This window comes from Pezoporus flaviventris, unplaced genomic scaffold (genome assembly GCF_033815535.1).
Source record: "Pezoporus flaviventris isolate CSIRO_AGI_PZ_B2104156 unplaced genomic scaffold, CSIRO_AGI_Pfla_v1 ptg000069l, whole genome shotgun sequence".
Classification (NCBI taxonomy): domain Eukaryota; kingdom Metazoa; phylum Chordata; class Aves; order Psittaciformes; family Psittacidae; genus Pezoporus; species Pezoporus flaviventris.
This window is the reverse complement of record NW_026892617.1, coordinates 1,116,416-1,141,434: the sequence shown is the minus strand read 5'-3', so window position 1 is coordinate 1,141,434 and position 25,019 is coordinate 1,116,416. Positions and strand designations below refer to the sequence as shown.

General features: G+C 58.9%; 2 protein-coding genes across 2 annotated transcripts in view; one reads left to right on the top strand and one right to left on the bottom strand.

The window, feature by feature from the left end:
- Nucleotides 1-13,318, bottom strand: part of OARD1 (O-acyl-ADP-ribose deacylase 1) — a 191,064-nt gene extending 177,746 nt beyond the window's left edge. Inside the window, exon 1 of the mRNA XM_061471913.1 lies at nt 13,314-13,318. The gene's annotated coding sequence lies outside the window, so the exon portion shown is untranslated. The remainder of the gene's footprint in view (nt 1-13,313) is intronic.
- Nucleotides 5,410-20,673, top strand: MDFI (MyoD family inhibitor). The gene is made up of 4 exons (XM_061471910.1): nt 5,410-5,558; nt 16,030-16,212; nt 19,705-19,953; nt 20,328-20,673. The coding sequence occupies exons 1-4, from the start codon at nt 5,489-5,491 to the stop codon at nt 20,582-20,584; spliced, it is 759 nt and encodes a 252-aa protein (XP_061327894.1). The 5' UTR covers nt 5,410-5,488; the 3' UTR covers nt 20,585-20,673.
- Nucleotides 20,674-25,019: the final 4,346 nt, after the last annotated feature.

Genomic DNA, 25,019 nt, shown 5'->3' with positions numbered 1-25,019 from the left:
TTGCTTTGTTTACAGCCTCACGCCCCAGAGGGTCTCCCTGGATCTAGGTTTTTGTCCTGGAAGCATTGGGGAAGGTGGGGACAGGCCCGAGCCAGGGGCTCACCCAGGCCACAACCTCATCCTTTATCTCCCCCCCCCAACACACACACACTTTGTTTCTCCATCCTCTTCGGCCTGGGTGGGAGGTGATGCTGGGGAGGTGGGACAGGTCCACGGGGGCTGGAGGAAGGTGGGGGGGAAGGATGTGTATAAAGTGACCGGACCCCTTCCCTCCCGCTGCATCCCCTGTGCTGTATAAAGGAACGAGCATTGCTGTGTATTTGTACTCTGAACCTCCGTGTGTCTGCGTTGGCAGACGGTAAACCCTTGTACAGTAGGAATAGCTGCATGTAATCTGTATGGACAACGGCATTATAAAATGCAATAAAATAAATTACCTATCATGCTGCTGTGCTGCCTGCTCTGTTCTGATCATTGATGTAAAGAAATCCCGGCCCGTTTTCATCCTTGCAGGCTCTTGAGCAGCGAGAGAGCGATGGTCAGCCTGGTTTTGGAGGGGAGAGAAGTGACTCTCTCTGCTCTGGGGCAGTGTAGGTCCCTGTACCTACTCCTTCCAGCACCAATGGCCGGGACATTGGGTATCCATTAGGAAGCACTCATGGAGGCTCCAGAAGCGGGGCCGGGTTTGCAGCCTTGAAATCTACCCCTTAAAAACGTGAGGCTTTGGCACATCCCTCAGATAATGGACTTCCAGGGGCATGGAGGCTGTGCCATGGGGAGCTTCTGGCTGTTGCTTCGTGTTCTTTTCCTGCACATCCTCACTCCGAGTCGGGGCCAGAGCTGCAGCAAAGGGGACGGGGATGGGGATGGGGCAGGAGCGCATTTCAGCCCTGAACTGGCTGCCTCCCAGCTGCTTCCAACCCCTGCCAATATGAACAAGCTGCTGCAGCCCCTTTCCCTGCGCTGCTCCAGCTCGGCCAAACTTCCTTAATCTTTTTTCCAGTGGCTTTTTTCCAGGGTTCCTGAACCACATCCAGCTCCACAGTGGCTTCCTGGGGCGCGCTGACCGTGCCACCACCAGCCCCTCGCAGCCACGGGCGCAGGAGCCAGCAGAGGGGCCGTGTCCCTGTCCCCCAGGGGCTCGTGGCCGTCGGTCACTGCGGGAGCATCTGGCTTTGATGGATTTAACACGTGGAGAAAGAGCTTTTAACTTGTAAACTAGGAACTTTTTTGGCCTTTCTGTTTTGCTGCAGACATGGAAGGTCTCTTGCTTTGATTGCAAAGCCAGTATGTGGATGGGGGATGAGACTGGGACCAGCCACCCCTTCCCCTCATGAAGCTGAGTAATTCCATGCACCTAGAAAACCATGGTATCCTCTTTGTCATCCCCACCCCTCTCATTCTCTTCCCTCCAGAGCTCATATCCACAAGGATGCCACCCTTCTCTCCATCTTCGCCCTAAATCCATGAGTTTTCACCCACCCCTGAAGCACGGTGTGGGGTTTGCTGCTGCGAGCTGAGCCCCTGGGGAGAGGCCTTCAAACAGTTCAACAGACCAGATGAAAGGAGGGAATGCTTTTGGTGGGGTTGGTTTGCCTTGGTTTTTAATGAGCATTAAGGAATTGCAACAACAGGGGCCAGGAAAGGATGTGGCCAAAGCATTCTTGCTCTGAGATCTGTTCCCCTCCCTGGGCCGCTGATGTCTCCGGGGTCTCTGGTCCATGTGGCTGTAACCCTTGGTGGGATGCTCTGACAGACATTGATGTGTGTCCATGGCACGACACGTGCTCGGCTCGATGCTCCGGGACAGGAGGGGGAAGTCTTTAACTTTTTCCTTCTTCAAAAGACAAATGTTCACAGGGCCCTTTTTTATATTAAGTTTTTTATATATTAAACGTCTGTTTCCTTCTTTTTCTCTTTTTTTTTTCATTATTTACAGAAATAGCCCGTGACTCATCAGAATCCGTGAGCAGAAAACAGTGGGGTCATTCACTGCGCACCCAGCGAGCCGGGGCCTCCCCCCCTCCTCGCACAGGAGCCGTTGAGAAGCTCGGTTTTGTTTGGGGACTCGGTGTGGATGGATGAGGGGTTATGGCTCCGGCCCCGAGCAAACACGGCTCTGTCTGCACAGCCCCGCTCTGTGCTGACTCCACGGCCCCATTCATGGCAGGTCAGCGGCGGCGTGGGGCTGGGCCCCGTGCTTGTTTTCGCATCGCCGGCGTCTGCTGCTCTCTATTTATTTTCCTTTCGGAGCAGCAAAGGGATCGATGCCGGGAATGTTGCAAAACCCTCTTTGAACTGCACGAGTCGAGGCTGCAGCGCTGAAACCCTTCCCGGAGCCGGGAACGTCGGGGAGGTTGAAATCTCTGCCCAACGCTTGTGCATCACGGGGCAGCAGCAGGTCCAGGGTGATGGGGAGCAGACCCCGCTCCCCCCCAACAGAGCCCAGGAGCGGGGAGGATCCGAGTGGATTTACTTTGGCGGGCGAGGAGCCGGGAGCGGGTGCCAGGGGTTGTGAATGTGGGTCAGTGCAGTCACACACCTACAGAAACAGCCTTGTGTTCCAAAATACAGCCGGCTCCCACAGAGCTCCTCGGGCTGTATCGCAGGGTTCATCCGGGTGTAGCAGTGCAGGACTAACGTGCCCCCAGCCCTGCTCCTCCCGTCCCCAGCACCCTGCTAACGCTGCTCCAGGGGCATTTCCTTTAGAGGTGATGATGCTTTGGGGGAAAAAGACTTGTTTTTATGGAAAATGCTCTCGGTGTGCCATGGGTAACCCCATGGGAGACCTCACTGGGCTCATTCCCCTGCTCTGCTCCCCTCCATCCCTGGAGCTTTCCAGTACAGGGATGGGGCTGAGCAGAGGGAGTATCCTGAGCCACTGAAGTTGTGACTCAGCTTCCCAGGTGCTCTTTAATCTCTTTGTGTGGGTTATCAGCTGGAGCTGCCAGCACAAAGGAAAAGTGCTGCTGATCCCCACCCAGGTGTGCAGCCTCGTGGCCTGAGCCGTGCACGTGGCACCCTGGTTCCCAGCTCCGTCATAGAACCATGGAATGGTTTGGGTTGGAAGGGACCTCAAAGCTCATCCATCTCCAACCAGGGACCCCTTCCACTAGAGCAGCTTGCTCCAAGCCCCTGTGTCCAACCTGGCCTTGAACACTGCCAGGGATGGGGCAGCCACAGCTTCTCTGGGCACCCTGTGCCAGCGCCTCAGCACCCTCACAGGGAAGAGCTTCTGCCTAAGAGCTCATCTCAGTCTCCCCTCGGGCAGGTTCAAGCCATTCCCCTTGGCCTGTCCCTACATCCCTTATCCCAAGCCCCTCTCCAGCTTTCCTGTAGCCCCTTCAGGCACTGGAGCTGCTCTCAGGTCTCCCCTTCAGGAGCCTTCTCTTCTCCAGGCTGCCCCAGCCCAGCTCTCTCAGCCTGGCTCCAGAGCAGAGCTGCTCCAGCCCTCGCAGCATCTCCATGGCCTCCTCTGGCCTCCCTCCAACAGCTCCACGTCCCTCTTGTGCTGTTGTTCCCCAGAGCATCACCCCCTGGGCAGTCACCCGCCTCCTTCCCCAGGCTTGATGCAGCCCCACGGCTGCTGGCTCCTTCCGGCATCCATCACCTTTGTCCGGTGGCTCCGCATCCCTTGGTGCTGCTCGGGAGGAGCGGGGCCGGGCTCCTGGGTTCTGGAGCAGGTAAACAGGGAGGAATGTGCGGCGGCAGCGCGTGGGGCTGGCGTGTTCCCAGGTGACTCACGGGCACACCCCGCACGCATCCCGCTCCGGCTTGGACGCCGCTGGAATGAATCCTTGTGGAAAGCTGCCGGGACCTGCTGGGGCTGCGGCCAACGGAACGGTGTCAGGTGAAGGAAATGACCCAGCCGCTGGCTCTGGGGGGGTGACCCCCCCCGGGATGGTGTTAGTCAGTGCTTCACCCTCAGTAACATGGATGCGCAGAGAAGGCCTCTGCAGCAGCAGCACTGTGGCCGGGGAGGAGGGCCCCTGCATCCCACTGCACCCCATCCTGCGCCATGCACCAGGGCTCTGTCCAGGTGGGGATCCCTGTTTTCCCAACCTGCCAAGCAGGTACTGATGTGCAGCGCCTGGCTCAGTGGGGTGGCCTGGATGGTGCTGGTTGTGCGGAGGATGCAGCTCCAGCCACAGGATTTGAGAGCCACCGAAGGGTGCAGGCAGGGATGCTCCTCTTGGGAGGGTTATTTAAAAGGCACAAGCCATGGTGACAAGCTGGCTTTAAAGCAGACCAGTGCTTGAGGTCTTGCACGACCTCAATCTCCCTGGCTCCAGGCTGGAGCTTTCAGAGAGATCCTGAGCACGCTGGGTCCCCCCAGTCCCACTTTTCCCCCTCCTGACACATGCAGCCGCAGTGGTGACATCCCAACCCTTTCCCCTTACCCCTCACCGCACTAAATGCCACATCACCACGCAGGAGGCAGCAGCAGGATTGCAGCATCCCCACGCAGGAAAGCAGCGGGTTGCGGGGAGTCATCGGGGCTGTCCCATGGGCACAGCCCTGCTCTGGGAACCCAGAGCTCTGCATTGCAACACCAAGCATTGCCCAGACCCGCAGCGTGTCCGGGAAGTGATGGCAGAGGGAAGTGGTGGCTTGGGGTGACCCCAGCCCCAACACTGCAGGGAGGGCACCCCAAATCCGGGCTCACGCTGGGCTGCAGGAGCTTGGAGCAGCCCCAACCTCTCCGCGTGCTGTGCAATGCCGGGCTCTTTAAAGGCAGGCAAACAGCAGTGATATAAAACCCCCCCCACGTTCGAAACGGTCCCGCCAGCTCCTACATGATGCTCTGCACGAGGCCCAATCCTCATGGGGACCCTGTGCCGGAGCGAAGGCCCGCATGGGACACGCTGCTGCTGCCGGGAAGCTCCGTGTCACCGTGACTCTGCGGCTGGTGATGGCTGTGACACCGTCCCCTCCGCTCCCAGCGCCCCGGGGAGCCGAACCTCGTTTATGTCAGCTGGGGAAACTGAGGCAGGGAGGGGTGGCGGGGGCAGAGGGTAAAAGCGGCCTCTTTGCTGCCCCTGTCCCGAGCACGGCCGGGCAGTGGCAGCCCCCGTTCTCCCCCTACCCCAGGGGAAACCAGAGCCGAGCCGAGCCGCAGCGCGGAGCAGCCCCGGCCCCGAGGCTGCCGCTGGGATCGAGCGGCTCCGGCTCCCGGCCGCGGGGCACGGGGCGGTCTCGCAGCTTCTCCTTTAATGAACTCGGGAGGAATCAGGGAGAGCAGCCGGGGAGCGGAGCGGAGCGAGCCCAGCCCCGCCGGCCCGGACGGCGCTTTATAACCCGCGGGGCGGGCGGCGGGGCCGGTCCGGGCAGCGGGGGCTGAGCCGGGGCCCAGGTGAGCGCGGCCGGGGCCGGGCCGGAGGCGGGGGAGGGCCGAGCTGCGGCGGGGGCCGGGCCGGGGTCCCGGGGAGGGGGGGGGGGGGTCTCGCAGTTCGCGCTGTCTCCGCCGCAGCCGCCGCGCCCCTCACCGATGTCCCAGGCCAGCGCCCACCGGCAGAGCCGCCCGGAGCCCCGCCGAGCAGAGCCGGGACCGCAGCCAGGTACCGGGGTGCTGCTGGGGAGCCGGGGGGGGGGGCCGGGGGTGTGCGGGGCTTCGGAGGGGTGCACGGCGTCGGGGGCTCTGTGTGCGCCCAACGGGGACGTGCAAGGCTGCGGGGGTCCTGGTGTGTGCGCGACACGAGAGGGGGTCCCTATCCCTATGTGCAGGGCTGGGGGGGGTCACTGTGTGTGTGCGGGTTTGGGGGTCCCTATGTGCAGGGCTGGGGGGGTCACTGTGTGTGTGCGAGTTTGGGGGTCCCTATGTGCAGGGCTGGGGGGGGTCACTGTGTGTGTGCGGGTTTGGGGGTCCCTATGTGCAGGGCTGGGGGGGTCACTGTGTGTGTGCGGGTTTGGGGGTCCCTGTGCAAGCTGCAGGGCTGGGGGGGGGTCAATTTGTATGTGAGGGTTTGGGGGGTCTCTGTGCAAGCTGCAGGTCTGGGGGGGGTCACTTTGTATGTGTGGGTTTGGGGGTCCCTATGTGCAGGGCTGGGGGGGGGTCACTGCGTGTGTGTGGGTTTGGGGGTCCCTATGTGCAGGGCTGGGGGGTGTCACTGTGTGTGTGCGGGTTTGGGGGTCCCTGTACAAGCTGCAGGGCTGGGGGGGGTCACTTTGTATGTGAGGGTTTGGGGGTCCCTGTGCAAGCTGCAGGGCTGGGGGTGCCCCGCGGAGGGCGCATTCCTGGACACAGTGCGTATACATGGAAAGGGGGGGTCCCCTTGTGTGTGTGGTTGTGGGTGGACAACATGGGAGCGGGGGGATGTAAAGCACAGCTCGGGGGGGGATTTATATGGTGGAGTATGTGAGTGGTTGGGGGGGGAGCATTGAAGGGGGTGCCTTAGTATGTGTGTGAGCGTGCACGTGTGCACTGAGCGTGCGGACACGGCGGATGCGGGTGAGCCCCCCGGGAGCTGCAGCACGAACTTTTCATCAGCTGCTGTCGCTGGGCCAAGTGAGGGGCACTGAAGGGGTTAAACCCCCCCCTGAGGGCGGTGTGAGGGGCTGGGGGGGCCCTTCCCCAGCTGCAGCAACTCCTCGGGGTTCTGCGGTGGGATGCAGGATCAGGCCATGGAGAAGGGAATGGAAAAAAGTTTGGGAATCGTCACTTTTACCGTGGGGAAAGCTGAGCCCTTTGATTGTGGTGGCTCTGCTGTGGTTCTAAGGACTTGTGCTGGGGTCCCGCAACGGTCCTCACCATGGTTCACATGTGGAAACTGCATTAAGATGTGAAAGAAAAGAAATGCCAGTGCGGGAGGGTGATGGGGAGAGGTGGGAGCCCCCATTGTGCTGTCGGACCAGATGCAAGGGACCAAACCCCCTGAGCAGGCAGGAGCTGTGCTTCGGGAGCCCCGGGCACGCTGATGCGAGGGAGCTGAGCACGGCTGGATCTCCCCTTGTTGGCTTTGGCCTGGAGCGTGGCTGGGCCCAAGTATTGGAGAATACATCCTCTTGTTCTCTTCCCCCAGCTTTTCCAGCTGGATGCTGCGGGCTCTGCTTCCCGGCTGCACTCTTACGCTGCTTTGTGCTGCAGCCGCAGGGGCCGTGTGGAGCTCAGTGCTCTGGATTCCCTTCCATTCCCTTTCCTCTCCAGGTGGGAAACTGCACTGTTAACACATGGATCTAGCGCAGAAAAGCCTTTGCACGGGAGTTTGTCCCCAGCCTGGGTTAAGGAGGAGCCCTGCGTGAGACCAAGTGTGGGTTGCTTTAAAAAGTATCTTTAAAATGTGTCCAAACTAGGCTGAAACCACGATAAATGCATCCAAAGAAATGGCCTCGCTGCTGTTCCGTGGTGCCAGCGGCTGGATGTGCACAGTGTGTGCAGATAGCATCCAATATGATGCCCAATTCGGTGTGCCCATGGTGGGGGGGTCACCTCCATCCTCATCCAGCCATCCCTGGAGGGCAGCGTGGAGCTGGGGTGAGTGAAACTGAGCAGAGCAGCACCAAGTTTGCCTCCTTTAGACCCACATTTAGCCCTGTCTCCAGGACACCCTCAGCTTCCATCTGCCCATGCTCCAGGGACCAGGTTCCACGCTTGAGGGACCATCCTTGTCATGTCTCGGAGAGCGCTTTCCAGTTGCACATCCTGAGCTTTGAATCCTTGCTCCTGTTGCTTCCCTCTTCCTTTCTTTTCTGTTTCTGGGGAGCAATGAATGGACCGGTCCAAGCTGTCCTTCGTGCTTGTTTGGCCTCGTGACGTCTCGGTGCAGCCACTGCCATTTGGGCAGTGTCCAGGGGCTCTGTCACGCACACGGAGCCTGGGAATTTGTGCTCTGCTCCCTGGCTGATGCTTTGCAGATGAGACCAGGGAGTTCTGCACCACCAAACCCGTGACAGAAACATGGAGATGGAGGTGCTGTGCGGCTTGGCTCAGGCTGGCGCGTCTTGGGCAGGTCAGGTTGGCATTCCTGGGCTTGCTCCCATTTCCCAGCCTGAGATGAAGCCCGTTTCTTGGAGTTTATTCCTTGGCATCAATCTGGAGATGGGCCCGGTGCCATCGCAGCCTCCTCCCACCCCACAGGGACGGGCGCATCGGGCTTGAAATAGCCACAGGTAGTTTGCAGAGCAGCCTGGGGAGAAGAGGCCATTGCCCCCATGGAGTACGTGGGCTCTAATTATTACCCTTTCTGAGGAATTAACAGGAGAAAAACAGCCCTTTGGCTGATGGGATTATTTTTGTCCTTCCCTCCTTGGGGAGAAAGAGGAGGAGGACCAGGGACAGCAGGAGAGCGGCTTTCCATAGGGGAAGCAACCCCATGGAGAGATGCTTGAGGCAAATCCCATCTTCAGAAGGAAAACCTTTCTCCTGGTGTTTGCCTCCTGATTCCCCATCCCAGCAGGACACTGGCTGCATCCCTGCTCCATTTGGGCAGGAACGGGATGCTCGCACACACTTCTTGAATTCTTTCTGCTGGGGCCTGACTGCCTGCATGAGGGTGCTGAGCACCCATGGGTGCCCTGGCCACCGCAGGCCGGCCAGGAGTCAGTACCACATCACTTAGGTACCCATTACCAGCCTCTGCGAGGGAGGTGGCAGCAAACAGAACCCTCTCCAGGGTCAGCATAAAAGGGTCTTTGCTTGTGCATGCACTGATTTAAATGCAGACATCCGCGAAGCACAGCAGAGCCAAACTAAAAAAGCCCTCAAAGAAACAGTATACATTTATCTTTTTAACCCCAAATGAAGCCCTTTATTTTTTGCTCAAAAAGCTGAATTTCTGTTTGTCTTTCACAGTTTCTTGCCTGCTCAGGGAAATGCTTTGGGGTTTTGGTCTTTCCTTTGAACACCACCACCAGGACTCGAGGTAAACACAGCCCAGCAGATTGCTGGTGCTTCAGCTGCTCCTGGTTCCCAGCGAGCGGCAGAGCCCTGTGGGGCTGTGCCGCTCCCGCTCCAGCTCCCGATTGAATTTCCTTGGGAAGCGCCCGTTCGAGTCTGTTCCTTGCAGAAACTCGAGCTCTCCGCTGGGCGTTTGCTGTAGTTCCTCTGGTTGTTTTGATTCCCAGAGTTCCGCCTCGCTCAGCCGAGCTTCCCATGGGATGGGCACGGGGTTTGGTGCGGGATGGACCCACCTCAGTCCCTCCCGGTGCTGGCAGCTCCTTCCCGTTTCCTCCCTTCCCCAGGTGCTGGGCTTGGGTTGGACCAGTGGGAATGAGCTATGACATGGCAGGAGGGACGGGGTTATCGGGGTTGGTTTGCCCCAAATTCCAACCTTCAGGCTTTGTCCACTTGGACCGTGGGCCTGGGTCCATGCTTTCTCCATCTCTGATCTTCAGCCATGCTTTGGCAGCCTCCTTGCACTCGGTGTTTGGCTTGGAGGGAAGGTTTCCCTTCGGGTGCCGTCCCGCTGTCTGCATCAGTGCATCCCTGCATCAGGGAGCAGATAGTAGCTTCAGGAAGCGCTTTCACCCCAGTCCATCCTCTTTTTGGGGTTCCCATGCATGCACAGGAGGCTCCCAGTGGCTCCTTTCCCCAGTGCAGGCAGCCATGCCCAGGGCAGGGTGATGCTCACCTGGTTTGGCCACTTTCAGTGCCAGTTCTGCAGCATATTCCCCACAGCAGCTTTGCCTTCACATGGTGAGGAAGAGGAAGCTGGACAACGAGCTGCCTCCATCCGTTCCACCCAAACGGCTTCACTGTTGGCTGCTTTCCTTCAGCAAGCAGGCGTGCTGCTGCTTTCTCACCATCCAGGCCATGCTCAGCACCTCCAAAGCCTCTCTGGGGTCTCTCAAACCCCAAGTAGGAAGTTAAGCACCAGAACTGCAAAGCTTTGGGCTCCATCCCCATAGAACGTTGCTTTGGGCAGACTCCTTTTGAGTGCTTCCTCAATGGGATGAATGGCTCCACAAGTGCAAGGTCCTACACCTGGGTCGGAGCAATCCCAGGCACAGCTACAGGTTGGGCAAAGAAGAGATTCAGAGCAGCCTGAGGAGAAGGACTTGGGGGTGTTGATTTATGAGAAAATGAACATGAGCCGGCTTCAGTGTGTGCTTGCAGCCCAGAAACCAACCCTATCCTGGGCTGCATCAAAAGGAGCGTGACCAGCAGGTTGAAGGAGGTGATCCTGCCCCTCTGCTCTGCTCTGGTGAGACCTCACCTGGAGCGTTGTGTGCAGTTCTGGTGTCCTCAACATAAAAAGGACATGGAACTGTTGAAACAAGTCCAGAGGAGGCCACGAGGATGAGCAGGGACTGGAGCACCTCCTGTATGGAGCCAGGCTGAGGAAGTTGGGGCTGTTCAGCCTGGAGAAGAGAAGCTGAGTGGAGACCTCAGAGCAGCTTCCAGTGTCTGAAGGGGGCCTATAGGGATGCTGGGGAGGGACTCTTCATTAGGGACTGCAGTGACAGGACAAGGGGTAACAGGTTCAAACTGAAACAGGGGAAGTTTAGATTGGATCTAAGGAGGAAATTCTTTCCTGTTGGGATGGTGAGGCACTGGAATGGGTTGCCCAGGGAGGTTGTGAATGCTCCATCCCTGGTGGTGTTCAAGACCAGGTTGAACGAGGCCTTGGGTGAGATGGTTTAGTGTGAGGTGTCCCTGCCCATGGCAAGGGGGTTGGAACTGGATGATCTTCAGGTCCTTTCCAACCCGAACCATTCTATGATTCTATGTCACAGCAGTGCTGATGTACAACACGTGGGGATGGGGCCGTGTGTGATGGGCGCTGGCTTAAAGCTGTGCGCTGGGCAGCTCTCGGGTGCTGCGGGAGTGCAAGTTATTATTGCTGTTAATCACGATGGCCACAGCTCACGTTTATCCGCTCTTCAATTAACTTTTCCGAAGGACTGTCTAAGCAGGTTGGAAAGACACATCCTGCCCGGCAGAACCGGCGCTGGTTTAACCCGTAAGGTTACACAATTACTGCACTGCCATGGTCCTTAATTAGTCTCTCCTTAATTTTCTCCAGCACAGCAGCCTGGCTCCTTGCTCTCTAATTCCCAGAATCTCCTTAGATCTGATAGGCATCACATTAGCTGCTTTCTAGGCTTCAAGGGTAATTGCTTGTCCTTAAGGACACTTGGGATGCTGTAGCACCTCCGGTGGCATCCTTCATCCATGCCAGCATCCTGTGGCACTGGGGAGCACTGAGCTAGCACAGTGCTCCTCAAAAAAGCCCATGGAAGTTGGTTTGACCTCAGTCTGGCTCCTTGACCCTTTGTGTTTCTCCACCATTTTTCTCCATTCCTTGGCTGCGCGGTGCATTTGGGATGTTTGACGTTGCTCTTTGGGTTAGGCAGAGCCCAGGCCTGATGCTGGGAGATGGGCTGGCCTGGCAGCTGGAGGAACAAACCTGGTCCCTCAACCCTTTCTCAAGGGTTATCCCACCATCCCGGCGTCCTTGCTCTCAGGTAGGAGCAGTTCCTTCTTAAGGCTGTGCCTCCAATCAGGAGCCAATGGGTCAATGAGGACCTTTGGGTGATGGGGTCTGTGGGGACACCTTGGGCTGGGGTCTGTGCTCTGAACCTGGAGTTGGGGGTTTGTTGCTGGAGGAGCTTTCAGCTGAGGTCAGATGCAGATGGTTGGGATAGATGCTGATCCTGGCCTGTGTGCCCGGCCCAAAATTCCTCTCTTCCTACCCACCCAAGGGCTATAAATAACAAAACCCAACAACTCCCAGGCTGCAGCTATTTGGGGTTTTGTGGGGTTTTTGGCTTTGTTTTGCTTTGTTGCATTTAGGAAGTGACTTTTCATAGAAACCCATTACTTTTTGGACCGGATTCCTCCTTGTCCCAGGGCTGAGCTGTTTATCCAGAGCTTTGCCCAGGTGAGCAGAGGGACACGGGGGCAAACGCGCTGGGTGGGATCCATCCCTGGGTGCTTCTCCTTCTCCTCCCGCCCTCCTTTTCCTTTCCCTGTGTATCCTAGGACCTGAAAAGGCTTCGGTGCATTAATTTCAGACTGAAGGTAAATAAGCCATTTGGATCTTTCCCAGTTGAGCAAACCTCCAAACCAGAGCTTTGCTTTCCTCTCCTCCGGCCTGGCTCGCGGGATTGGAAGGATTTGCCTCAGTGCTGTCTCTTCTGCACTTGAAACCACTTCATCAAGCTCTAAAATAACCCTGGAATAGGTCAGGCAGGCACCTGGCTGGGCCAGGCAGCGCGTACAGGAAAGGCAGGGGCGATCACACACTTGTTTTATCTGCATAAAGCAGATTAGAAAGCTCCCAAACGAAATATTGCTGCAAGGTAGCATGTTGGTAATGGCAAACCCCTCTCTAGACTGTCTCTGTTGCCGTCTCCATCCGACGTTATCTCCTCCCTGACCAGCCATTCCTCAGGGATTAAGGGGAAAGGGAAGGGGGGACAGGAGAGCGTCGTGAGCTTCTCCAAGTCATCAGGACTTGGGACCCGTGGTGTTAGGTTTGGATGTCTTGGGGCGGTTATGACGGCGGGATTTGGACTTTGTAAATGGGGAGAAGAGTCAGCAAACCTGCCCCGTGTGCATCTCCTGGGCCTGGCAACCAGGAGGCAAAGAAAGGAGCTCCACATCGTCTATCCCATTGCCTAATCCTTGTACCTCACAGCAGCCCTGTCATTTACCTGGCTTGCTGTGTTTAAAGGCCTTATTACTACCTCTGTTCTCATGAGCACGTGAGTCCTCTCCCTGCACCGGGTTGCCTTCCTTTCTCCCTGTGTTGCACAAGAGGTGGTGCAGAACGGGGGAGCAGAGACCTGGACCCTCATCCCAGGCTGTTTCTCCATCACAAGATGAGCTTTTGCCTGGCTGGGAAGGGGCTGGGGGTGCAGGTGGGAAAGGGGATGGATGTCGCACCTCAGGGGCCAGCTCTTCTTAGGGATTTGTCTGTGTTTTGCCTGGGCTTGTGGCTGGTTTTAAACCCATCAGATTTAGGTCAAGCCTGGTCTTGTTCTGGTGGCAGCAGGGGAGGGGAGAAGCCATTCCCTGCCCTGGAAGCAGAAGGAAAAGGGGACCCCCCCCCCGCCAGATCCCAGTGGTGTGGGGGACAGAGCTGTGCTCAGCTCTATGTGGTTTGGAGCAGAAAACCCTCACTGGGGGGCTTTGTGCCCCAAAGCAAGTGTTCAGAGGGGTGATGAGGGCACGCAGCCGAGGGGACAGAGGTATTTGCACAGGACCCTTGTGGAGCTGCACATCATGTGTCCGTCCTGGTCTGCATGGGGTGCCCCTCTGTCTGTCTCTCCTGGTGCCATCAGGATTGATGCCTGAGCGTTTCCATGTGCTTTTCCCTGTGGGCTGGAAAGTGCCTGGACCCTGCAGGGGTGGTGCTGAGCCCATGTGTGTCCCGCTGCCCCCCAGCCCTGCCCCAGCTCAGGATGTGACCATGAGGGCAGACACAGCCTTTCTCCAGCTCGCTCCCACGGGATGTTGTGCACTTGGGGGTCAGAGCCATCCGTCTGCTCCCCACGGCCAGGCAGCAGCAGGGAAGCAAGGACCAACTTCCCCACATTTCTTTCCTGTCTATTCTGGTCTCTCTTGTGGCCAGCTTGTTCCAGTGGGAGTTAATTTAATTGCCATCTTCCTCCCCGCATCGCTGCGGTTGTGTGTGAGACCTCTTGTGCAGGGTAATTGTATGTGTGAAGTGGACATGGCAAAACCGGAGCCTTGTCTTAGCAGTCAGCTCGACATCCATGCTATCCGTGCTTCCACACGGAGCTCAGGGTCTGAACAGACCCTCCTTGTCCTCTGCCCCTCGGGAATGGGCATGGAGTGGGCAAGGGATGCGGTCTTGGCTGTTGATGTGCAAGCCCTGAGCAACGCTCCGGGCATCCCACAGCTTAAACCGGAGCAACTCCCAGCTGCACCAGTGCCCATCGGCTCAGATCCCTGCCCTGCACTGGGTACCCCTGCCCCAAGGTCTCATCCAGAGCTCCCCAGGTTTGCATTCTATTCTAACAGGCACCAAATGCCACAGGTCTGACTCAGGCCGGTCCAGGTTGGGACATGACCGAGGACGTGGATGCAAAGCATGTGGTTATTATTCACCTGTACACCACGCCTGTGTGCAAACACCTAGAGGTGGAGGACAGCCTGCTTTCCTCTCCCTGTTTTGCCCTGGGCTTTCCAGGGCCATGGGAATGAGTTTTCACCTTGCTGGGGTTGGGTGCTCCCCTTCTGCTTGGGGTTTGGAGTGGCTGTGCAGAATCCAGCTGGAGCTGCTGCATCTCCCTTCATTGAGCCCCAAAACCCCCTCGCCTGATGAGCTTTCAATCCCAGCTCTGACCTGGAGCTGGATCAGCATCACAGGGTGCACAGAAGGGATGGTGCTATGGGGAGACTGAGGCAGCCGGATGAGCGTATGGGGTGTAGCAGAGCAAGCATCATTCCAGGCCGGTTACAGCCCTTCTGCAGCATGTCCAGGCTCCTGCTGACCCTGCTGTGGGGATGGAGCCCTCCACCTCCCTTGTAGGGCCTCTTGTTATAGCCCCTGTAATTATAGGTGTGAGGTCTGCCTGCCTTCCCCCCCGGCTCCTGCTTGTAGGAGCTCTTGTTATATTGAGTATAATGAAGTGTCCGAGGTCTCTCTTCCCCCCACCCGCCCTTGCCTGTCTGTGTGTAGAACCTCTTGTTATAGACAGGGAAATTACGGGTCTTTGGGCTCCCTCCTTTTGCCCAAGCTATAATTTAGCTTTATATAAAGTGTGGTCCAGCCCCTGTTGTGCAAGCAGTTGCTATTCTGGGTGCTGGGGAGAGGGATGGGGCAGCGAGGAGGGGGCTTGTGGTGGGTAGGGGAACTTAGCATCACACTGAGCACCCCACAGACCCCCTGCCACGGGGGGCAGCCAGCCCCAGCCTGTAGTGCTGGCTCTGTGGGAGGTGGTTGTGCCTTCTCCTCCCTGGGTTTCTGTGTGGGGCTGTGTGGCATTGGGGTTTATCCCTGTGGGGAATAACACATCTCTTGTTTTGGGGTTTGCTTGCACAGGGGCAAGCAGCAACCAGGAACATGAGGGGAGCTGGTTCCTGCAAGGGAGACTCTTTTATGGGAAGGGGGGATGAAAAAATCCAGCCTGAACCGCCGAGTGTAACCAGATCCCTGGCTTTTTAGAGAAGGAATGTGGGACCTCGGCAGGGATTTTGGGAGGGTGCTGCCGAACTGTTGGCTTTGGGTGAAAAGCTGCAGGATGATGCAGTCCAAACCTCCAGCTCTTGCCCCCACTGTGCACTCTGGGCTTCAAAAGCCACAGGGGCGGAGGGGATGCGCTGCAGGTTGGGGATGCTCTGCGGGTTGGGGATGCGCTGCGGGTTGGGGATGCGTTGCAGGTTGGGGATGCTCCTTGGGTTGGGGATGCTCCTGGGGTTGAGGATGTGCTGTGGGTTGGGGATACGTTGCAGGTTGGGGATGCTCCTTGGGTTGGGGATGCACTGTGGGTTGGGGATGCGCTGCGGGTTTGGGATGCGCTGCGGGTTGGGGATGCTCCTTGGGTTGGGGATGCGCTGCGGGTTGGGGATGCTCCTTGGGTTGGGGATGCGCTGCGGGTTGGGGATGCGCTGCGGGTTGGGGATGCTCCTTGGGTTGGGGATGCTCCTTGGGTTGGGGATGCGCTGCGGGTTGGGGATGCGCTGCGGGTTGGGGATGCTCCTTGGGTTGGGGATGCGCTGCGGGTTGGGGATGCGCTGCGGGTTGGGGATGCACTGCGGGTGGGGGATGCGCTGCGGGTGGGGGATGCGCTGCGGGTTGGGGATGCGCTGCGGGTTGGGGATGCACTGCGGGTGGGGGATGCGCTGCGGGTGGGGGATGCGCTGTGGGTTGGGGATGCGCTGCGGGTTGGGGATGCTCCTTGGGTTGAGGATGCTCCTTGGGTTGGGGATGCGCTGCGGGTTGGGGATGCTCCTTGGGTTGGGGATGCGCTGCGGGTTGGGGATGCGCTGCGGGTTGGGGATGCGCTGCGGGTTGGGGATGCTCCTTGGGTTGGGGATGCGCTGTGGGTTGGGGATGCGCTGTGGGTTGGGGATGCCCTGCGGGTTGGGGTGACTGGGGTCTTTGCTGGTTTCTCTTGCAGAGGCGGGTGAGACCTCGCACCCATCACCAAGGCAGACACCTGCGACACCAGCGACAGAGCCCCGGCCGCCTGCCCGGCCTGTGGCATCCAAGAAGGAGAAGCCCCTGGAAGATGATGAATCCGGAAAAGTCCTAACAAAGGGTCCTCGGGCCGAGCTCAAAGGCGCTCCTGAAGCTGTGACATGTGAGTGGTTCCCTCCGTGCAGCTCCGGACACCTCCGGGTGCCCGTGCTTTGGGGTGCTGCTGTCTATTTAGTAATAGGGCTCCTTAAAAAGGCAGGAGCTGTGGTGGGAGCCATCTCCTCCTCACTGTGCTCTTCCCCACATCAAAGCAATGGGCTTTAAGTGAGCCTGAGTCTCCTGGAGCTGGGGAAAGTGAAGGGCGCATCCTGCAGTGCCCATGCCTCTCCTGCCCTCGCTCCTGGACCTGACTGGAGGGGGATGAGGGCGAGCGACTGGAGGAGCTCAGGGTCGTGTTAGGGTCCTGCTGGGATGCTGTGGTGGGAAGAGGGACCAATCCCTGGGGGAAAGAGCTGGCTGCTCTATGGAGCATCCCACAATCCACAGTGGGATTGAGGTGAGCCCCCAGCAGATCAGGCTCTGTGCTCACAGGAGCTGTTTGCTGGAGCAAAGGGAGATGCCTGTCATTGCGAAAGCTCTTGGCTTTGGCATTCCCAGGGCAAGGGTGAGGTGGTGCAAAGCCTGAAGGAGCAGGGGCAGGACCGTCTGCACTGAGGATTGGGGTTTGCTCCAGAGCTGCTGTGTCCTGATGTGAGAAATACCAGGGTGGGAGCAGAGGTGGGAGCCAGGGTGCCCTTGCTCTGTTTCCCATTGCAGGGAAGGGAAGGGAAGCAGAGCTGGCAGATGTGGGAGCCTGGAGCCAGGCTCTCCTGGATCCGTCCATCCTTTCCCTGGCCCCCTGCCTGGATCTGAGGGTTTCGCTCCCAGGCTGCCCCTTACACACAGAGCCATTCCCCTTCTGTTGGATGCGAGCGTGCAGCTTTCCCTTCCAAAGGGCGTAAAGTGAATGGATGCTTCCCAAAGGAGAGAGGGAGGGTGGGAATGAGGAGCAGGGTGGGAAGGGGAAGGGACGGTGAAATCCGGGTGCTCCTGGCGCATGTGGAACGAGGAGCGTGCACGTTCCCTCCACCAGAGCTCGAGCCCTTGCAGAGCATCTGGGAGCTGGGCCGGCTGCCCACAGACATTCTGCACCTCTGAGTCACGCTGCAGCCTGCTGCACCCTGCGTGGAGCAGCCCCGCACAGCCCCCTCCCAGCCCACCCCATGGCAGGAACGTGGCTGACCTTGGGCTTGCATTGGGTGCTGGGTGCAGGAAATGTGCCCTCTTCCTGAGAAATGAGGTTCAGCTCCCCAGGGAGCATCGCCTCCGGCATCCCTGGCTGTGCGACCTGCTCCTCACAGTGCTTCCTGCTGCTGCTATGGGGGGGTCACAACCACTTGTGGGGGGCAAAGCCCCTGCTTTAGCAGCACCTGGGGAGCGCAGTCAGGCTCCCCCAGGGGATGGTGAAGGGGGTAATGGTGGCATTTTCATGCAGGGTCAGGAGGGAGCTGGCAGCAAGGGTCACATCCATCACCAGTGGTGCCAGGACCAGCTCCCCTGGGGCTCAGTGCTGCTGGTTGAAGCCTGCCACCGTTCAGTCCTCCAGCAGCTCGGGAGCATCCCAAGTGGGGATTGTGGGTTTGGGGCCTCTGAGTGTTGAGTTTCAGGCTCAGCTCAGGCAGCCACAGTGTTCAGTTTGTCCAAGGGAAGGCACCCTTGGGCAGAGCTGATGGCCGGGTGGGGGGCCCAGTAGGGTGAGGACCGCTGCAGTGCGGGTGTTTGTCCACTGAGCCCTGGTGATGCTGCCATAGGGTCCTGAGCTGACCCAGTGCTGGGAGCATCACCTCGGGTGTGAAATACAAAGTGATGGTCCAGGGGGTGTTTGGTTGTTGAAGAACCACAGGCATGGGCTCTGTTTTCCCACCCTGGTGCTGGTGGGTGGATGCGATGGGAGCCATTGGGTGGGCTAGGCCCCCGCTCCTGCCCTGACACCCGTGTTACCGCTCCACCTGAGGGTGGGGTTGAAGACGTCTCCTTTAGAGCTTTGGGTTCCTGTGAGCTGTAGGTGGTCCTAAAGAATGGAAGCTATTTTTCCTTAGGGGGGGATTATCGGCTGCCTCCCGCTGCCACTCACTGGAGCCGGAGCATGACTGTGATTCACAAACAGTTTAGTTTGAGGAATGCAGTGAAATGGAGAATGCCAAAGCAAGCGAGTTGTGTGCTGCTGCACCCCCTGGGGAGACCAGGGCTGGGAGCCACAGGGTGCTGGGTGCCATCAGACACCAAACGGGTGTCCCTGGGGCCTCAGATCCTGCCCATGTGGCTCTGGGAGGGCACCCATCCAACCCGGTTCGGTGCACGCACTGGGGCACGGCAGGTTGAGGGCACTGGAGAAGGACGCACACTCCATGAGGCCCTTTTAAGGGGGAACACGTCCCGTTTTACCCAGGACCCGTTTTCCTTTCCTCTTCTCTGCCCTCCTGCTCTTCCCACTCAGCTCTGGTTATTTTAAGCCCCTTTCCCAGCGCACGCGTTTCCCCCAGGCACCCGGTTAAACCTTCGTCTGCGGTCGGAGCCCCGCTGGCTCTGGCAGAGCCGGGCACTGAGTGCAGACACTTGTGTTTTCTTAACCTCCATCTCTTCTATTTTCACCACTGTCTGTGTTCCCTCCACTCCCCCCCCGCCGTGCCCCATGGCCACCCTTGCCCAGAAATCAGCTCCTGTTCCCAGCGGCCGGCGGTGCCTTTGCCCTCGAGCCTCCAGCCTGAATCATCCCTTGTTTACTGCTGCGGGCAAGGAAAGGCAAAGTTTGGCCAAAGCACCATCAAGAGAGGTTTTAGTTGTGGCTTCCATTGGTGCTGCTGCACAGGGGCTGGATGCTGAAGCCCTCTCCTCGTGCTGGGCTCCCGGTGCTCTCCATCGCTGGGATGCAGGGAGAAGGCCCCAGCAGTGATTGAGGGCTGGAGGGAGACGCAGACACTGCAGATGGTTGTTTTCCTCCTCCTGCAGAGAAGTTCAGCCAGAGGCTGGGGAGACCTTCAGTGAAGTGGCCAATTCATGCAGTGCTGGGGAAGGGAGCAGCCTGGCTCTCTGGTGGTGCTTCATCTTCCCTGGCTGCAGGAGGGTGACGGGGACGGCCAGGAGCTGCATCCAGCAGCGCCGTGCCCAGGGCTTGTGGGATGGTGGCTTGGCCACGGGGGTGGCTCTCAGCTGGAAGCAGCCACAGGCTCTTCCCTTACCCACTTGGCACAAGGCGAACGTGCCTTGATGTGTCTCTGTGCCCACTCTGGTTGGCCTCGGTGGCTTCATCTCTTCTGCTTCCTCCCTCCCAGGGTCCAGCAGCGCTTGGACCCCAGGAGACCTCCTCCTCCAAGTCATCTGCTGCATTTGGGCAGTTGCAGCATGTCCTTCACAACAAGTCTTTATCTCCTGCTCTTTTTTCATCCCTTCCTCTCTCTGGAGCCTCTGTCTCCTACCTCCAGCCATGTCTTCTGCACCTCTATCCCATCCCCTTGGACCATGCATCTGTCAGCATCACTTCTTCCCAGCCATGGCAGGGGACCAGGCATATGAATCACTGCAGGGGTCTGGGGGTAACATCCTGCTCTCCCCCCAGGCCAGCCCCAGGTACGAGCAGCCCCGCAGCCCCCCAGCACCCGCCTGCTGCAGAACGGTGCAGGGAAGGGGCCGGATCCAGGTGGTGCCAACGGGGAGACCGGGAACGGGATCTTCCGTCCCCTGCCCAGCACCCAGAAGCCTCACCGAAAGCTGCAGTCGCACCACTCCATCAACAGCCAGAGCAGCAAGAAGAGCAAGGGCAGCTCCAAGTCTGCCTCTTCTCACATCCCTATTGAGGCACAAGAAGGTACCAGCAATCCCCAGCGTGGGGTAGGGGGCTTTACAGACATCCTTCCTCTTCTGGCCCTGCATCCCATTTGGGAAGTCTCATGAAGCATCCTTCCATCCCACTGGGAACCCCTGGAGTTGCCCCCCTGGCAGCCTTCTGCAGAGCAGGGTCCTCATGTCCTCCAGAGCTGGTCTCCCTTGGGGTCTGGGCATGTCCGTGGATGTCGAGGGGAGGACCCTGGAGCACTGCCCGCTTCCCAGCCCCTCTTCCCCATCCCTTCCACTAATTCCTGAGGGAGGGTTTCCACCCTTACAGAGTGGAGCATCCACTGTGCTGGATGCTGCATCCCCTTCCCGTCCCCCCCTGATCCCTCTCTGTCCCTTTCTTTGCAGACTGCTGCGTCCACTGCATCCTCTCCTGCCTCTTCTGCGAGTTCCTGACCCTGTGCAACATCGTGCTGGACTGCGCCACGTGCGGCTCCTGCACCTCCGAGGACTCCTGCATCTGCTGCTGCTGCTGCAACTCGGGCGAGTGCGCCGACTGCGACCTGCCCTGCGACATGGACTGCGGCATCATCGACGCCTGCTGCGAGTCTGCTGACTGCCTGGAGATCTGCATGGAGTGCTGCGGGCTCTGCTTCTCCTCCTGAGGTGCTGCACAGGCCGAGGGCGGGGGGGGGACCAGGAGCTGATCCCTCCCCAGGCTCTCCTTTAGCGGCCAAGGAGGGTCCCATCGGCTCCCTGCTGAGTGATGGAGGAGAGCGGTACCCCCATTGCAAACCTCATCCTGGGAGCTGGTGAGCCGGGCTCGGGTCCTGCCTAGGGAAGGGTGAATCCATAGGGCCACGGGGGCTCTGGGGATGGGCCGGTGTCCCATCACGCTCTACCTCTTCCCTGCACTGGGCTGGTTCATGAGGATCAATGGAGCCTCCTGCCACCTGAGCCAAGACAGGAGCATACACCCCACAGAGCCCCCTGGCACTGGGGACAGTGTGTCCTGCTGCCACCACCCCAGGACAGTGCTCTGGGTGTGTTACATGGGGCAGCACGGAGCATCCTCCCCATAGGGACACCTCCAGGCCAGAGCCTTGCTCCCCACCAGGCACTGGGAGATGCTGAACGCCTGCAGCCAGGCTGTGGACCTGGTGCCATTGAACGCATCCTGCCAGCCCCTGCCCCTCCTTGGTGCCGAGATTGCAGCCAAGTGCAATACGCTCCATCTGCTCCCCATCAACAGCAGCTTCCCCTTTGCTGGTCCCTGCAGCAGGGGGCTTGGGGAGATCCTGGAGCTGTGCCGAGATGCTGCTGTGTCTGGGGGGGGGTTAGGACAAGGGGGTTTGGTTGGTGCCGAGTGACCCCCAGCACTTGCTGGTTGCATCTGGACAGCCAGGGGCCAGGGCTGGTGGCTGGAAAGGGGTGGGAAAGGCCCCGTTGAAGGGCTGGGGAGAAGGGGAGGGAAGTGTCACGGTGTTTTATTTCATCCCTTTTGTTTGTTACTGTAAATAAAGGTCTGTCTTCATTTCTGCCCAACAGCTGCCCCATCGCATGCTCTGCAGCTGCACCATGTGTCCTCCATCCCTGTGCTTGCCCCCTATCCTGGTCCCAGCTTCAGGCAGGGGCAGGCTGCAGGACTCCTTTGGCTTTGGGAACATGCTTGGGACAGCTCAGTGAGAGCCCCAGGGTGTTCCTGCTTTGGGAGACGTAGGAGGACCCTGTCCTTCAATAGGGAGCAGGTCCAGGTCCTTGCTCTGCTCCTGTAGCCATAGGACAAACTGCTGCACCACATCCCCTGCAGCCAGAGGAGCTGCTCCATCCCCAGGGCCAGGACATCCCTATAGGACAGATAAACGATGCAAATTCCCGACTGCAGGACCCTTTGGAATTTGGGTGGCCTCAGTGCTCCTGCTGCCTCCCAGCCCTGCGTGTGGGACCAACTGTGCCATGCAGGTAAGGGACCGTGTCCCTCCCACCCCAGCCTTGGATGCCAGCAAGGCTGCTGCCTGGGATGAAGCTGAGCAAGGAGGGAAAAACACTTCAAAACCGAGGCCAAATGGGTCAGTTGGTCACGGTGACAGGGGCCGGTTGGGCTGCGGGCTGCCTGCCCTCCGGTGCTGCTGCACAGCCCTGGATCCTATTTTTAGTGGTGAGCTAAAGGCACTTGGAGCAGTGCATGGAGAGGAAGAGGCTGTGCAGGCAGCCTTCCTCCACCCTGTGCCTGGTGGGGTGGTGGATCAGGGTGTTTAGCCTCAGAGGTGGGATGCCCATCACTGCCCATCCCAGGATGGATGGGACCAGGGCCCCATCAGGCACTCACGAGGTCGGTGGGAGCTTTTCCACAGGCTCTGCTCCAAAGTGTTTGCATCCTTGGCAAGGAGGGATGGAGGCGCTGGCCTTCCCCAGCCTGGCCTCACTTGTGCTGCTAATTGGGGAGGTTGGAGCTGGCAGGGCTGCTCTCCCCACCAGCCGCAATGAGGAGCGATGCTGGAGTTGCTTAATGGGGAACAGATTCCCAGCTTCCCTGTGCGGGAGGGCTCTGCGAGCTGGCTGGGCTGTGCCGTGTGTGCTTGTGTCCCAGTGTGCATGGGAAGGGGGTCACACGCCCCCTCCCAAGCACCCAGCAGCTTGAAACCCGTGGGTAAGGGGGAGGCAGGGACCAGAGCTGGGCTCCTCACAGGCTGCGCTGTGGGATGGATGTGATACTCACGCCTACAAATGTACTTTGGGCTGCTGCTAACGAATGCAACTCAAGCAGCCTGTGCAGAGCTACCCAAAAGCCCAGCTCAGCCCTGCAGAGTGGTGGTTCTGGGATGTGGGAATGACGGACCAGAGCAGGGACTGATGGACCAGAGCAGCTCAAGTCCCTGGAAAGAGCTTGAAAATCAAAGTTCAAGCCTTCCTCTGGATGCCAGCTGATGCTGGCCGTCCACCTTGCAACCCACAGGGGAAGGCAAGAGTTAAACCCTCCTGCCTGGCAATTAATTAACAACACATGTGCTGGGTTTTAACTAATTACTCTCCTGCCAGCACTTGGTTTTTATGGTCCTCTCAGAGCTGGGAGCTCTAGCACCGTGCCCATGTGGATGCTGGCCCCACGGCCTGGGCTTTACTGGGCACCCTGGGCCCTTACTTCCCTTAGTTGCTGTCTAAAGTGAAACAATGCCATGGAACAGGCTAAAATTCATTAAAAGGACCACTCAGCTAACCTAGCCCTGCTCCATGGTGGTAGGGTCCCCCAGCAGTGACACACACCCACCTGCCCAGGTAAGCAGTGCAGGAGCCCAGTTGTCCAATGCAATTAATTATGGATGGGGCATTCAGTGTATTAATGACTTATTGTCTGATTGCTAACGGGCTGCCAGGGCTGCACATTCCTGGGGCTCCCATGCTGAGCATGTCTAGGGATGTAGCCAGCAAGATGCACACAACAGGGCTTGGAAACTCTGAGGGAGCCGTGGTGGGCAGGTGAGGAGCCCTCCAGCTCCAGGGCTGGCTCAGCCCCATGGCCAGGAGGTGTCTGGGCACCTCTTGCTGCCGGAGGATGCTGTATGGGATGAGCCCCACGTTGGAGCAGCCTCTGCTCCTGCAGCCGGGAATGCTTTCAGCAGCCTGAGCTATTTCTGTCCGCAATCGTGATCAATAAAGCGAGAGAGAGGATTTTTATTTTCCACTCCAAATACTTTCTTCATCCTGTTTCCTCCCAGTTCACACGGCAGGATGGGGTGCGCTCCAGCAAGGAGGCCCATGGAGCCGGCTCCTTCTCCTCACTGCCGACGCAGTCCCCTGCCCCAGCCCCATACAGCCCCGATGGTCCCCCCTAATTCACTGCAATCCAAGGGGCAGGGTTTGCTGGAGACGGGGAAGGGGGGGAAGAGAAAGCCATTGCACACGTGCATGTGTGCACACACGCAAGAAAACACAGCCGGAGCCAAAGGGAAAACGCTAAAAGCAAGCCTTGGAAGACGCAGCGGCTCGTGTAATCCCAGGGTCTGCTGGGCTGCGATGGGGGGGACGGCCGAGGGGAGACAACTGCAGTCTATTAAACTTCCTTTGAGAACCTGCCAGCCTGACAGCAGCTGGAAGGAATTAACATTTCAGGTCCACCAGCTCCTCGCCTCGCTTTCACCCTGCCCCAAAAACCAGCTTGAGGCCACAGGCATCATTTTTTCCCACTCCTCCGTGTCTGACATTACCTGGTCCAGGCTGATCCTGTCTTTGACCCCGACCGCGAGCAGCGCAAGCACCCAAGCGTGGGTCCCTTGGGTGTTGGGGTGTCTGCAAGGTGGCCTCAAGCCATCTGCACGAGAGACAGGAAGGGAAAACCTTCAAGAGAGTCGAGGAAGGAAAAACCCACCCCGGCTTCTGCTCCAGGCAGAAGGGCCCTGATGGGGGGGACCCGCACCCCGGCCATGGGGATGCTGCCAGCCCGTACATGGGCCCGTCTGCTCCATGCAGAGGAGGCTTTGGCAGGAGCTGGTGGGGAGTGGGATGGGGGAGCAGCCCCCAGAAGAGATTACACAGAGAGTTGTGGTGTCCCGCAGGGAGGGGGTGCAGGAGCAGTGAGCAATTGGCAAATGCAGGAGGGGTTCTGCTGCCAAACAGCAACGTGCCTGAAAGCACAGGCTCCTCCAGCCAGCCTCGGGGCCGGGACCCAGGCGGAGAGCAGAGCTCCCTGCTCTGCCTTGCTACCAAGTTGGAGGAGGAAAACGCAGGAAGGCTCGGGTTAACCCTCTGCTGGGGAGGAGCAGAGAGGGCTTTGCCCCCGAAGAGACACCAAGACCCCAGGGCTACAAGCCAGGATGCACAAGACAATCTGTATGTACTCATAGGCACATGTATCCAGGGACCACCACTCAATGCAACCCTTCAACCTCCTGCCTCAAAGGCAGAGGAACAAGGTGGAAGCCCAGCTGTAGGAGAGCATGGGCCCCATCTCGCCTCAGTGGGTATTTTCCCTTGCCTAAGAGCATCCTGGAGCTCAGCATCACCCAGGGATCCAGGCAAAGGGGACTCTGCATCCCGAGCAGTGCCTGGGCTCCGGGCTGGAAGGAGCAGGTCAATTGGGATGTGTGGGGAGCAGATGACTTT

Coding starts and splice junctions, on each gene's coding strand:
- MDFI (XM_061471910.1), top strand. CDS start 5,489: ATGTCCCAGGCCAGCGCCCACCGGCAGAGCCGCCCGGAGCCCCGCCGA. Junction 5,559..16,029: donor AGAGCCGGGACCGCAGCCAG/GTACCGGGGTGC, acceptor TTTCTCTTGCAG/AGGCGGGTGAGACCTCGCAC. Junction 16,213..19,704: donor CGCTCCTGAAGCTGTGACAT/GTGAGTGGTTCC, acceptor CTCTCCCCCCAG/GCCAGCCCCAGGTACGAGCA.